The sequence below is a fragment of the Crocuta crocuta genome, unplaced genomic scaffold (genome assembly GCF_008692635.1).
Source record: "Crocuta crocuta isolate KB4526 unplaced genomic scaffold, BGI_CrCroc_1.0 scaffold18, whole genome shotgun sequence".
Lineage (NCBI taxonomy): Eukaryota > Metazoa > Chordata > Mammalia > Carnivora > Hyaenidae > Crocuta > Crocuta crocuta.
The window spans coordinates 1,988,894-2,002,252 of record NW_027532589.1 but is presented as its reverse complement, the minus strand read 5'-3'; the positions used below and the strand labels follow the sequence as shown (position 1 = coordinate 2,002,252).

Below are 13,359 nucleotides of genomic sequence, written 5' to 3'. Positions count from 1 at the left end.
TTTTGAATTTCACATTTGATAATTTCATATCTACAAGTGCTTATTGAGTGATATTTAATGATACTTTGGAGAGTATCATCCTACTGGATCTTTCTGTTTCAGTTGATTTTGGGGGAGGGGTATCTTTATTAAATATTTCTTATTCTCACTTCCTGTTTACCTCATATAGCAACTGCATGTCTAATGCCAGCCATATTTTCTTATTAAAATCTTGGATTTTCTAAGATATACATGCCTAAGAGTGGTGAAAGATTAGGTGACCCACTTAACTTCTATTACTAGTACCCTAAGGAGCTGTGTCCCTAACGAATACTATCTCTAGTACCCTAAGAACTTGTTTCTCAAGAAGCACCCTAAGAAAGCACCATTAGGAGATGTGTGTTTTCTGACAAGTTATATACCTATCTATCTATCTATAACATATAGATATAGATATATGGATATATATATATGGCATACATGTTATATATATATATGATATATATGGTGTATATATGACATATATAGCTATATATACAGCTGAGTATATATATTATATATAGATAATATATATGTAGATATATATTTTTTCCTTCATGGTCTTTAATTTCTATCACCAGTTTCTAGTTTCTACCATTCCTTTCACTAACAGTATTCCAAGAGATAGTTCAGTAAAGCTTTTGTCTTTCTTTCTTAGGTGGTATTTAAAAAAAATCCTATTCAGTTTTGTGCAAAGTTACTTCACTTTGATTTCTTGTCTCAATGCTAACTTTTATTTTTTAAAACTTTATTTATTTCTGCTTTATTTTTATTTAAGCTTATTGACATAAACTATCTTATAATTTCAAGTGTATATCATAGTAATTCAATATTTTACACATTAAGGAGTAATCCCCAGGTTATGTCTACTTACCATCTGTCAATATACAAAGTTTCAATGCTGAATTTTAAAAGGAGTGTACCTAATGTTCCACTGTAGACTATGCTATATAACCTAAGCTTTTGGCGAATGCCTTTATCAGCATAAAGAAATTGTCTTGGTTCCTAAATTTCTAAGGTTTTTGAATATGGATTTGTGGAATTTATTGGAGACTGTTTCTGCATCTATTAAGATGATTATATCCCCTGTAGATGAAAATGTAGTGAATTATATCATGGATATTTAAAATTTAAGCAGACAGCCTTCCCTTGTGAAAAATAGCAGTATTTTTTTAAATCCATTGAAGAATTCAGTTTGCTTCTATTTGATTTAGGAGTTCTTAAGTGACCTGTAACTGTCCTTTCTCGTATTGTCTCCCTTTCATTTTGGTTACAAGGTAATACCTGTATCATTAAATGTATCAAAAATATTCCATCTTTTTCTCTTTTTTGAATGTATTTTTATACAATTTAAGTGCATGCTTCTTGAGTATTTGGTAGAGCCCATCCTTAAAAACCATCTGTACCTGATGTGAAAACACTGTTTAATTTTTTTAATGGTTATTTATTTTTGAGAGAGAGAAAGAGAGATACAGAGTGTAAGTGGTGAAGTAATAGAGACACAATGCAAAGCAGGGTCCAGGCTCTGAGCTGTCACCACAGAGCCTGACATGGGGCTCGAACTCACAAACTGTGAGATCATGATCTGAGCCAAAGTTGGATGTTTAACATACTGAGTCACCCAGACACCCCTGAAAACACTTTTAAAACACTGTTCCATTTCCTTAATATTATGAGACAATCACATTGCTTGTTTCTTAAATCAGATATTTTTCCTAGAATTTACTTCACTCAAGTTTTCAAATTTGTCGGCATAAAGTTTATAGTATTTTAAAATACAGTTTAAATCTGCAATTACGCCTCCTTTGCATTACTTGTACCTTTTTTTAAAACTTCATTTATTTTTGAAAGAGCGAGTGAGAAAAAGCATGAGTAGGGGAGGGCCAGAGAGAAAGGAGAAAGAGAATCCCAAGCAGGTTTTGAGTTGTCAGTGCAGAGTCTAATGCAGGGCTTGACCTCACAAACTGTGAGATCATGACCTGAGCCAAAATCCAAGAGTAGAATAATTAACCAAGTAAGCCAACCAGGTACCCCAAGACTATGACTTCTTTATTATAACTAACTTTTTTGTGTGTACCATCTGGTACGTTATAGCACTAATAAGTATTTTCTGAATAAAACTCTAAATGCAAAGTTGAAACCAAATTTCTGTGATTTGAGATAGGCACAGCCCAAAGGCTTGCGTGGAGTTCTGAAGTCACATATTTAATTGCCAAATTCCCACATGTCAACATCCCGGTAAATGGTTTACCTTACTCATTATCAGGCCTTGCTTTGAATGAGCCAAGATCAGAATACTAAGAGCTTAAGGTTTTAGTGCATCTTTGGTGCCCAATTTTAAGATGAACAACATCTCAGAACATTGAAAAGGTACAGAAATTGTGCTCTATTATTTGTAATATCCAGAGATGCATTGGTCTCAAGATTTCTAGGTCAATTATATTTTCTCTATTTTTTCAGGAAATTTTGTTGTTTCTAGGTATATGTTTAAGGATAGAAGAGTGTCCACATTAAGAGTGATCATAAGTGGGGAGCCTGGCTGGCTCAGTTGGTTAAGTGTTTTGACTCTTGATTTCAGCTTGGGTTAGTTCGAGCTCTGCATGGGGCTCTGCACTGACAGTGTAGAGCCTGTCTGGGATTCTCCCTCTCTCTCTGCCACTCTCCTGCTCTCTCTCCCTCTCTCTCTCTCTCACTCGCTCAAATTAATAAACTTAAAAAATATTTTAAAAATAAAAAATAAATGTTGTTATGAGTAAAAATCCAATGCTTTGAGACAATGTCTGAACACAGAGGACACAATATTAAAAATTACACATTATTCATTTGAATGATGCATCCAGCATAAAAATATTATGCTTCTAATTTAGGAGCAAACATTTTCTTGATGGAAGCCTTAACAACAACCTCACAACCTTTAGATTTCACCTCAAGCATCTGTAATTGTCCTTCTTGCTTTATGTCAAGCAGAGGTTGCCCTGATATATACCAGGTCAAATCTTGGCTGAGGAATAAGTGAAACCTCATTTCACATATAATAGCATAGCCTATCTTTTATAGTCCTACAGTTATATTTGTAGGACTCAATTATTTTCCTCTAATGCCTATCAGATTATATCACATCAGCAAGCATATTTCATTTGATCTGGATTGTAGGTAAATAATCCTAACACAAATCAAAATATGGTAGATGGTCATACAGCATATTCAAAATAAATATCAAGGAACTTGAGTAATCTTCCTGAGGGGGTGTCTGTATCTCAGTTTTCAGTCCACTTTCCAAAGACAAACAATCACAGCTAAGATAACTGAACAAAGAAGAAAGAAGAAACATTCTTGCTGCACAGTAATAATTCTTTCCATGCAACCATGGTCTCTATTATATTAACTTGGTAGAATACAAAAAACAATTATGAATATGAAAGCATAGTGGACTTTTGACAAAGGCACCATGGCAATGTACTTTAAATTAAACTCATATTTCACTATTAATTTTAGAATAAATGGCAATACAACTAATTATTTTCATTCACTAGAGGGATGGAAATCTAGGATGCAGATAAAGTGTTTTAATTGCCAAATAAAATTTGAGAACAAGGTATCAGACACCATTAGATACTGAACCATTAGAAATCAGATACCTCTCCTCAAATTGGTATATATTTTCTCTTACGCAGAAAAGTTTAAATATTAATCTTGTATTTATATTTAAAATTTCAGAAGATTGGTTTCAGTGAAAATTTGATAATATATGTGCTTTTTACCTGATTACACACTGTTCTTTCAAATTTCTTATATTAAATTCTGTTTCATTTCTACAGCATCTAAATAAGTGAAATAGTGCTTAAAATAGCATGCTTTAATTTACTATTTATCACATGAGGTGAGCTAATTGTTTTCAGACAATGTCCTAATCAGACACAGCAGTGAAATTTAATGAAAAAAATTTATTGGGTTGATTAGGTGATAGGACTGTGAATTGGGGGCATGCCATTTTCTCCCGTTTTTGTAATGAATCATGGCATTTAAAACTGTTTCAAGTGAAATCATCAGCTCTCATGAGCAAAACTTTGTATTGCTGCACAGAGAAAGAGAATAGATTCACCAACACATGTAATTTTTCATTTAACACGATTTCACAAGATGACAAGGTAGTTCCTTACGTTTATGAAACTGAACCACTTCACATGATTGAAACTCTGCTTACCCCATATCTAAGGGAAAAAAGGTAGCAATGTCTTTGACAAAAAGCCTTTTTACTTAACTGCAGCCCACATTACAGGAAATGCGGGATATCAGAATTCCAGATATGGCTGTTCAGAAGTTAAAGGTCTATATAAGGATTGCTATCGAGAGAGATGTAGGACAAAACTTCCAAAGCAATCATAAGTTCAATGGTCTGAGGTAAAGAAGTTTTGCATCCCTGTTTGACTCAGGAACCACATAAACTGATATTAATACTGCATAATGCGTATTCTACTCTAAAGAGTAACTACTTTATATAGATTTTTAGAAAAACCAGTTTTTATTTTTATTCATATTTTCTTTAAGGTAGCTTATGAAAGTCGAGAATTCTGTTATCACATATTCATGTTGAAAGTAATCTAGGAGTAAATACCATATATATACATATATGTGTGTATATATATGAGTTTATGTGTATGTATACATATATATGAGTTTACAAATATTTTAGTTTTGATGCAAGAATTCCACTTCTTTTAATCAAAACTAAATAAAGGATCCATAATATAAGCTAGCTTTTTGGATAGTGACAGATATAACTACAACAAATTGCCATTGAATTAAACACTGAATAATACAGGTTAACTATCTGCAGCCAGTCAATTAAATATTAATCTTCTAAAGAACTGTTTTTCAAAGTTATGTAGCATTATGAGAAAAGCATGCTTTATAATTAAAACCTAAAATATCAGGATGCAATTCTATAGTTAATATAAAATTATAATCTTATCTAAAAGGAGGAAAACATAAAAATTCTTTCTACCTTTATTTTTTGAAATTAGTAAGGAATACCTTTGTAAATGACAAAAAAAACCCTAAAATATTTGTAATGACAACCATCACCCTCCTAACGGAAACAGCATAAAAGGCTAATTTTATAGACTGGTCTCTAAGTAATAGTATTCATCTAGGGTACCAGGTTGGCTCAGTCGGTTAAGCTTCTGACTTCAGCTCAGGCCATGATCTTATGGTCTGTGAGTTCGAGCCCCTCATCAGGCTCTGTGCTGACAGTTCAGAGCCTGGAGTCTGCTTCAGATTCTGTGTCTCCCTTGCTCTCTGCCCCTTCCTCGCTCAAAATCTGTCTCTCTCTGTCTCTCAAAAATAAATAAATGTTAAAAAAAAATAGTTTTCATCTACCTACTCATTGTCAAAGAGAGCAACATGTTTGGAAAAAATTACTAACTTCATTTAGTAAGATACTTCAAACAGATAAATACATTTTCAGTCAGTGAGGAGGCACTCAAATATAACTAAGCATCAAATACTACAATGGTGGTCATCCTGACTGGTGACTGTCAAACTCTCTGTTCTTGTCATTGCTCACTTACTCCATGTCAAGGGAAGAGTATAAAAAGTCATCAATGTTGGTATGCACTACTATTTAGACTCTAAATTATTACACTATTTTTGGAGACCTAATTTGGCACTCCACAGCAAAACTTCAAAACGTATGTACACATACTCTTTGCCTACATCTTCAATATCTTAAAATATATTTTTGTGATAATAATCATAAATAAATACTTATGCATATGAATGTTTATCTCTAAGTAACTTCTAGTATCAAAATTAGAGTAACTTTAATGATGATTAAAATTGATTCATTTAAATAGAGTATATAGTAAATCTATTTGGCAGAATGCTGAACAGCTATTAAAATCACATGAGAATAATATTAAACATTAAGAACAAAATAAATAATGTGAGAATTCTTATAAATTATTCTTTATATATTACAAATACATATATGTGGTTTGATTGCAATATTTAAGAGAAAATTAAATATTTTTCTATGTTAAAAGGAATTATATACACACACACACCAATTTGTTTACAGTGTGAGAGTGTGAGGTGATGAAATTGTGTTTGATTTTAAATTAGTTAATTCAGCTTCAAATTGTACAGATTTTTATAGCATATATATGTATCAATATCATAATCTTACAAGATTCATAAAAGATATTTTTTAAGCTATTTAAAAAATTGAGGTGGGGACACTTGGGTGGCTCAGTCAGTTAAGCATCCGACTTCAGCTCTGGTCATGATCTTGCTTTTGGTGGGTTCGAGTCCCACATCTGGTTCTGTGCTAATAACCCTGGAGCCTGGAGCCTGCTTCAGATTCTGTGTCCCCCTCTCTCTCTGCCCCTCTCCTGCTTGTGCTCTCTCTCTCTCTCTCTCTCTGCCTCTCAAAAATGAATAAAAACATTAAAACCTTTTTTCTTTATTTGAGGGAAAGGAATTCGAACTGTTTACTAAGATTGTGACTGTGTAAACTTAGGTATAACGTAGATTTATCTAACCACTGACCTCTAACTCATTAACAAAGTAGATTAATTTCATCCACGTTGCCAAAACATCCATAAATAATCATGCAGGCATGTTTACTTCTCACTGAGGCAAGCCACAAATTCTCTGAACTGCAACCAGAATAGATCAAAATCTTTTCTACTTCAATGAAAGCTTTGTTATAATCTTCATATAGAAGAGGAACAAAGTAAACGCATCTGCCCTATGAAGTTGTACGAATATTTCAGAAATAATGAATTAGACTGCATGCCAGGCTGTTTTGATTGGGGGCAGAAGGTACTTTTTCCCAAGGCTTATAAAGAAACTTTCTTTGGTTCATAAATATCTCAATTCCTTTTTTTTTTTATTTTTTATTATTTATTTATTTATTTTTACAAATAGTTTATTGTCAAATTAGTTTCCACATAACACTCAGTGCTCATCCCCACAAGTGCCCTCCTCCATGCCCATCCCTCCTCCCTCCCACATCCATCAGTCCTCAGTTTTTGTCAGCATTCAAGAGTCTCTCATGGTTTGCCTCTCTCCCTTTCCCCTACCATTTCCCCCTTTCTTCAATTCCTATGTGCCAGTATGAGCACCCCATTCCCTGCCAATCCATTTTACTTAAAAATTTTTTTAATGTTTATTTATTTTTGCGAGAGAAAAAGAGGGGGAGGGGAGGCAGAGAGAGAGGGAGACACAGAATCTGAAGCAGGCTCCAGGCTCTAAGCTGTCAGCACAGAGCCTGACATGGGGCTCAAACTCACAGACCACGAGATCATGACCTGAGCCAAAGTCGGACGCTTAACACACTGAGCCACCCAGGCACCACAATCCAACACTTTTTAAAAGACACTATTTCTCTCCTTAAATTGTTGAGTAGATTGTCTTCTAGGAATTGTATATATAAAGGTATATTATACATCTTTCCCTTTCACTGAATCTTATAAATATTTACAATTTGCATCCAATTTTGACCACATGGGTTTTCACAAAGTTTCATGAATATAAAATATTGGGGTTTAAAAATTTAATAAAATGTCACAGTCAATGATAACATTTAGAAAGTGTGATTTATTATTTTTGGCCAAAAGATCTAGTATTTATGATAACAAAGTTTATAATTAGCTAGCAAAAGTCAAGCAGGTAGAACAATTTGCTAGTGAAACTTCCTCCAGTTCACATTAAAAAAAGAAAAAATAGTTTCCTTAGTCCTGTCTGATATAATCATTTTAATAGGTATAAAATCGTCAAAAAGCTTATGCATATATAGACACATTTACTTTGAACATAAATGAGATCACATTATAAATTAGTCTATAACCTATTTTTTCCAACTTAATGATATACTTTGAAAATTAATCTACATCTCTATTATGGAAGTTATATATATTCCAAATTACTTATTTAGCTTTGATTCATATTAAAGTCATGACAATTATTTTACTAGGTACAGACCTTAGACATGTGTTAAATTTTAAACTACTGACATAAGATTTTGAGAATTCAAGGCAGTGAGTTGCTGAACATAAATATGTATAACGATAATGATAAAAATTTGAGAATTTGCACAAGGCTTGAAGGTTCTTACAACATAAAAGTAGCCAGGTTGTTTAGCGATCCTTTGGCAGGTTTGTTTTTACTCTATATTTTTTAAGTATGAAAGTGATTCTTGGCTAGTCTGTTTGTAAACTCTCATAGAGGATTTCAATTTATCCACATTGCTTTATCTTTGTAAATTATCTTTTACCTGAGAACAGGTAAAATTTTTTTGATTTATTTGATTTTCAAGGAAACCACTTCTCATGAATATTTGTTATTGATCATTACATTCAAATTGACTCATTAACCTTATCAAACTAAACCATTTATGAACTGTCCAATTTTTAAATAATTGGATAAAACTGTATAATCTGCTAACTCATTTGGAATTTAAAAGAAAAATAACCCTTTCCTTTTTATTGGAAGGTCTATAAAATTATAGCACAGACTCTGTGTCATTAACAACACATTTTATCCTGGCTTTTCTTTTTTTTTAATATTTTTAAATGTTTATTTATTTTGGAGAGACAGAGCATGAATGGGGGAGGAACAGAGAGAGAGGGAGACAAAGAATTTGAAGCAGGCTCCAGGCTCTGAACTGTCAGCACAGAGCCCAAAGCAGGGCTTAAACCCACGAACCGTGAAGTCATAACTTGAGCCAAAGTCAGATGCTTAGCCAACTGAGGCACCCAGGTGCCCCATCCTCGTTTTTCAAATCTACATTGTATTTCCTTGTGAGGGTTTACCATATGTATTCGACTATTCAGTTTTTTGATGGACATTCAGTTAGCTTCAAGCATGTATGTATGTATGTATGTTTATTTTGAGAGAGTGAGATTGAGCGCATACAAGGGAGAGGTCCAGAGAGAAAAAGAAAGAGAATACAAAGTATTCTGATACTGTACTGGCAGTGCAGAACCAGATCCAGGGCCTGAACTCACAACCTGTGAAATCATGATCTGAGTCTAAATCAAGAGTCAGATACTTAACCACCTGAGCCACCCAGGCACCCAGAAATTAGTTTGCTTCAAATATTTAAAATATTTATAGCACCTTGAAAACACTGCTTGTACAAAACAGGGAATATATATTTGTTGAATGAAAAAATTTCTCTAAACTGTCCTCAAATCTCTGAAAGTCAGGATAGGGTAATTTTCATGTATTCAATTCTCTATCCCAAGGCCCAAGTCTCTTAGCGTATGTTATGGCTCGCTAAATTCTATTTAATGTTAAGACTGTTTTATGGGAAAGTACAGTTGAATTTATAGCTATGGAGGGGGATCTTCTTCCTAGAACTTAGTTTTTGGGTTAAATGTGTGCCTGGATTTCACAGGCATTAACTGAAGGTTCAGAATATGCCATAAGAATTGTACCATTCTGAGTATGACAGCAACAGCACCAAACACAGAAAGAAGCCAGCACTTACCTGGACAAGAAACATCGCTAGGTGGTGAAATTCTCCACGGCCCCCTTGCTTAACGGGAACTGTCATAAAGAATGTGCTTCCATCTCTAGAAAACACTGGCTCCTCATTCTAAAATACAGAAGTGCATATGATGATGTCAAGATGGTATGTGGACTTTTGTTTGCAAAATGGTCAAATTATTTTAAAAATGAGGTGAATGTACCACCACCATCTATCTTTGGAAATTTTTCATGTTTCTCAACTAGAAACTGTGTGCATTAAATGATAACTTCCCATTCCTCCCTACCCCGCTCCCTGGAAACCCCATCAATGCCTTTTCTGTCTCTTTGATTTGGACTCTACCAGAAGAAGCTCTTTAATGAGTGCCTTACAAAAAACAAACCTTTCACCCAGCTACTCTAGTTGCTTGAATATACATTTCTGTTGATGCATATATAAATGTACTGAAACACTGAAATTAAAAGCCTGAAAAATTGGATGGAATCCATTGAAAATCATTTACTTCAAACTTCCCATCTTCACTGTTCACCCCTCCAAAAATACACAAACACAAATGCCCATTTGATGATTTTTTTAATTAAGCTCTAAGTGGCAAGTTACATCAATAGAATTATTTTCTGAAAATTAAATGATGGAGACTATGCATATAGATTGCTCTCCTTTTACTCCAGGGGAAAGATTAAGAAAATGGATTTGTCTGAAAAACATTGAGTTCTTTCCTGTTGGCTTAGTGTAAGTGATTATACATCCGGTAAAAGAAAGTCTTTTGCTATGGTTACTTTTGCAGGTCTTTAAAATGCCCTATAAGCCCTTTCAGATGATCTGGCCCTCTACTCTCTTTCTGATCTCATCTCCTTTCATTCTCCTTCTTCCTCATTGTGCATGCTCCTTCTCCAGGGCCTTTGCACTTTTTCTTCCCTTTGTCTGGTTCTTTCTTTTATTTCTTTCATATCTTGGCTCTGTATCACCTTAACAGTGAGATGTTTTCCCGTTACCCCATGTAGAGGGTGGTCTTGGAAGCCAGATCAGCTAACGCTATCTGCATCCCTCATCTCCTTTTACCTACTTCTGGTTTTTTCCATAGCACCTAACAGTATCCAGCATATTTTATTTCATGTACGTATGCATCATTTTGTATATATGTGTTTGTATGCAGGTGGGCAAGTATCTATCTCCAGCACCTACATAATGACTGTTTTATAAATTGTGCTTAATAATTATTTACTTGGGGCTCCTGAGTGGCTCAGTTGGTTAAGCATCTGACTTCGGTCAGGTCATGATCTCACTATTTATGAGTTAGAGCTCCGCATTGGGCTCTGTGCTGACAGCTCAGAGCCTGAAGCCTGCTTTGGATTCTGCATCTCCCACTCTCTCTGTCCTTCCCCCACTCGTACTGTCTCTCTCTCAAAAAATGAATGTTAAAAAAATTAAAAATGATTATTTACTTAAATATTTTACGTAAGTAAATTAGTAACTATTTTCATAATCTCAAGAGTCTGCTTTTAACTTCATTAGTGTGAACATCCCTTGATAGAAATATAGGGATAATATTTTTCTTGTCAACTTCATGGATACTCATGAAAATATAAGATGATACATGTAAAAATGTAAAATGGAAGTAACATGCAATTCAAGGATGAAAACATTGCATTGCTAGGCATCTGATAAATACTCACAAGATACCTGAGTGAACCACATCTTTCAACTATGATAGAGTCAATAATTCTCTAGGTCCTCTCTTTCGCCCTCTAGAATCTCTCTCTTTGCCTTTACACATGAAACACCTTCTGTTTGAAACAACTTTTCTGTTTTGTGTTTTGTACTGATTCTTACTCTTTTCTTTTTTTTCTTAAGAAACAGAAACCATTACCAAATTCCCCTAGTTGGAGAATGTCTCATAGTTCAGAAATCTTTCCTTAGAGATTCTAACAATTACACTGTATTTATCTCTACCATGACATTCAATGCATTCTATTATATGGTTGGCTTCCTTCACTAGGCAAGTAATAATTAAACTAAGTTTGTAATTTTATCTTTTTAGCTCTATTGCCTAGGACCCAGTAGGTGTCCAGCTCATAATTGAATAGATGAATGCGTGTTTACAATAGGCAAAATCTTTGTGATTATATATATATATATATATCACTTTATCAACATTTGCTCCAACTTATCAGCTCCTTCCCTATTTTCTCCTTATGATTCGCTCCAAAAATAAATTGCCTTTTTAAGGTACAGGGATATCTGAGCATTCTCCTTTTTATATTTGTCCCCCCACCCCTTTCCAATTCTAGTGCCTTGTAAATGGTTCAGTGAAGGAGCAGATGGAGTCTATAATCTTAAATGCATTGCTGGGCTTAAAACTCTTCATCACTAGGCAATATCTACATATAAATAGAACTCTATGCCAACCTTTTCCTAGAATCAAATAATGGAAATGGAGCCAATCTCACTATCTACTTTTATGATCATAAGCAAGTCAATGTTTATGACACACAGAATTGGGGATACCAGACTCTATTTCCAATGATTTTGTACAGGGCTTATCACAAGCCTCTTGAAAGCCAGGCCAAATTCTCTCTGCTCTTCCTACTATCCAGAAAGTGAGCATATCATGATTATATTTAATTTCTAATTGTCTTAGAAATTTGCTTCCTCTCATTACTACTATCAGTCTCATACTTTAAATTTTATCAAATTTTAAATATTTTCTAAAACTCCCTAAGGGCTTCTAGAGAAAACCTCAACTGTGACAAACTATGGCCTGCATGTTTTTTACTGAATAATTGATAACTAGTTTCTTTGCTTTAAAAAAAGTTTCTGTTAAGCATTCATAAGTTTTGGATTTAAAATGCAGATAACATAATTCCACAAAAGCATGTGTTATGTTGATACATGTCAGACTATTTTGAAAGTCACTGGCAATAAAAATGATAGCAAAATAGGTTTGATAATACAGGCCAATTCAGAATACATCAATAGCCATTATGATGTTGTTTCTCATTGTTTTTATTTTCAGTATCTAACTTGAGAAAGTCCATTACTAACTACAAGATCAAAGTTATTTTTTTCCTCCAATTTCATTAAGTAGTTCATATTAATATCTACTTACTTATCTATCTAGCAGTAGATTTGGTATGCTTATTGTTCAAAGAAGAAAAGGTTTATCTTATTTACAGAACTTCTTACTTTTTCTTTATTTCTCCAGCAAGTATTCATGGAGATTTTGCTATAACCAGGTTTTGTATTAGGCATTTAGTTTACGATGGAGAACAAAAGATGCATATTCCTCCTGCCCTTGTGAACTTAGGAAATATTTCACAGAAATAATTGTGTAAGCATCACAAAAATATTACACTTGACTTTAAAATAACTCTTATTAAGGGATGTGGTTATGGTGGTTGGAAGACGTGATTTTTTAAGTAGGTGATTTAAGCTAAGGTTTGACAAATGAGCAGGCTTCACAAAGGAAGTAGTTGAGAGAATTCTGTTCAGAGGAAAGGCTCATACAAAACCTTGGGAGTGTAAGAGCTAATGTGCACACAATGAAGAAGGAATTTATGAGAATCATTCCAGTTGTGAGAATGGGTGGGGGGTCAGAGTGCTGTGGCTAGGGACCCCATAATGCATGCTGTGCAAAGGTTCCTCAGCCAGCCTGTAGTGTGGAGAACAGACCGGCATGTGCCCAAGGGGTTGAGTGTTCAGCACTAAAAGAGGAGCTGCAGTACCCGCAGGTTGATCCAGGATGCTGTTTGTGAATTGGAGAAAAGTCAATTGACCTGAGATCTTCCAATGTAAAATTGAAGAACTGAGTGATGAATAATATATGCAGAAAAGAATGGGGAAAA

The 13,359-nt window shown here is 34.1% G+C and overlaps 1 protein-coding gene across 1 annotated transcript in view; it reads right to left on the bottom strand.

The window, feature by feature from the left end:
- DPP10 (dipeptidyl peptidase like 10) overlaps nt 1-13,359 on the bottom strand; it is a 306,345-nt gene that overhangs the window by 71,788 nt on the left and 221,198 nt on the right. The window contains exon 9 of the mRNA XM_077779630.1: nt 9,515-9,622. Coding sequence (XP_077635756.1) covers nt 9,515-9,622 — 108 coding nt within the window. The remainder of the gene's footprint in view (nt 1-9,514; nt 9,623-13,359) is intronic.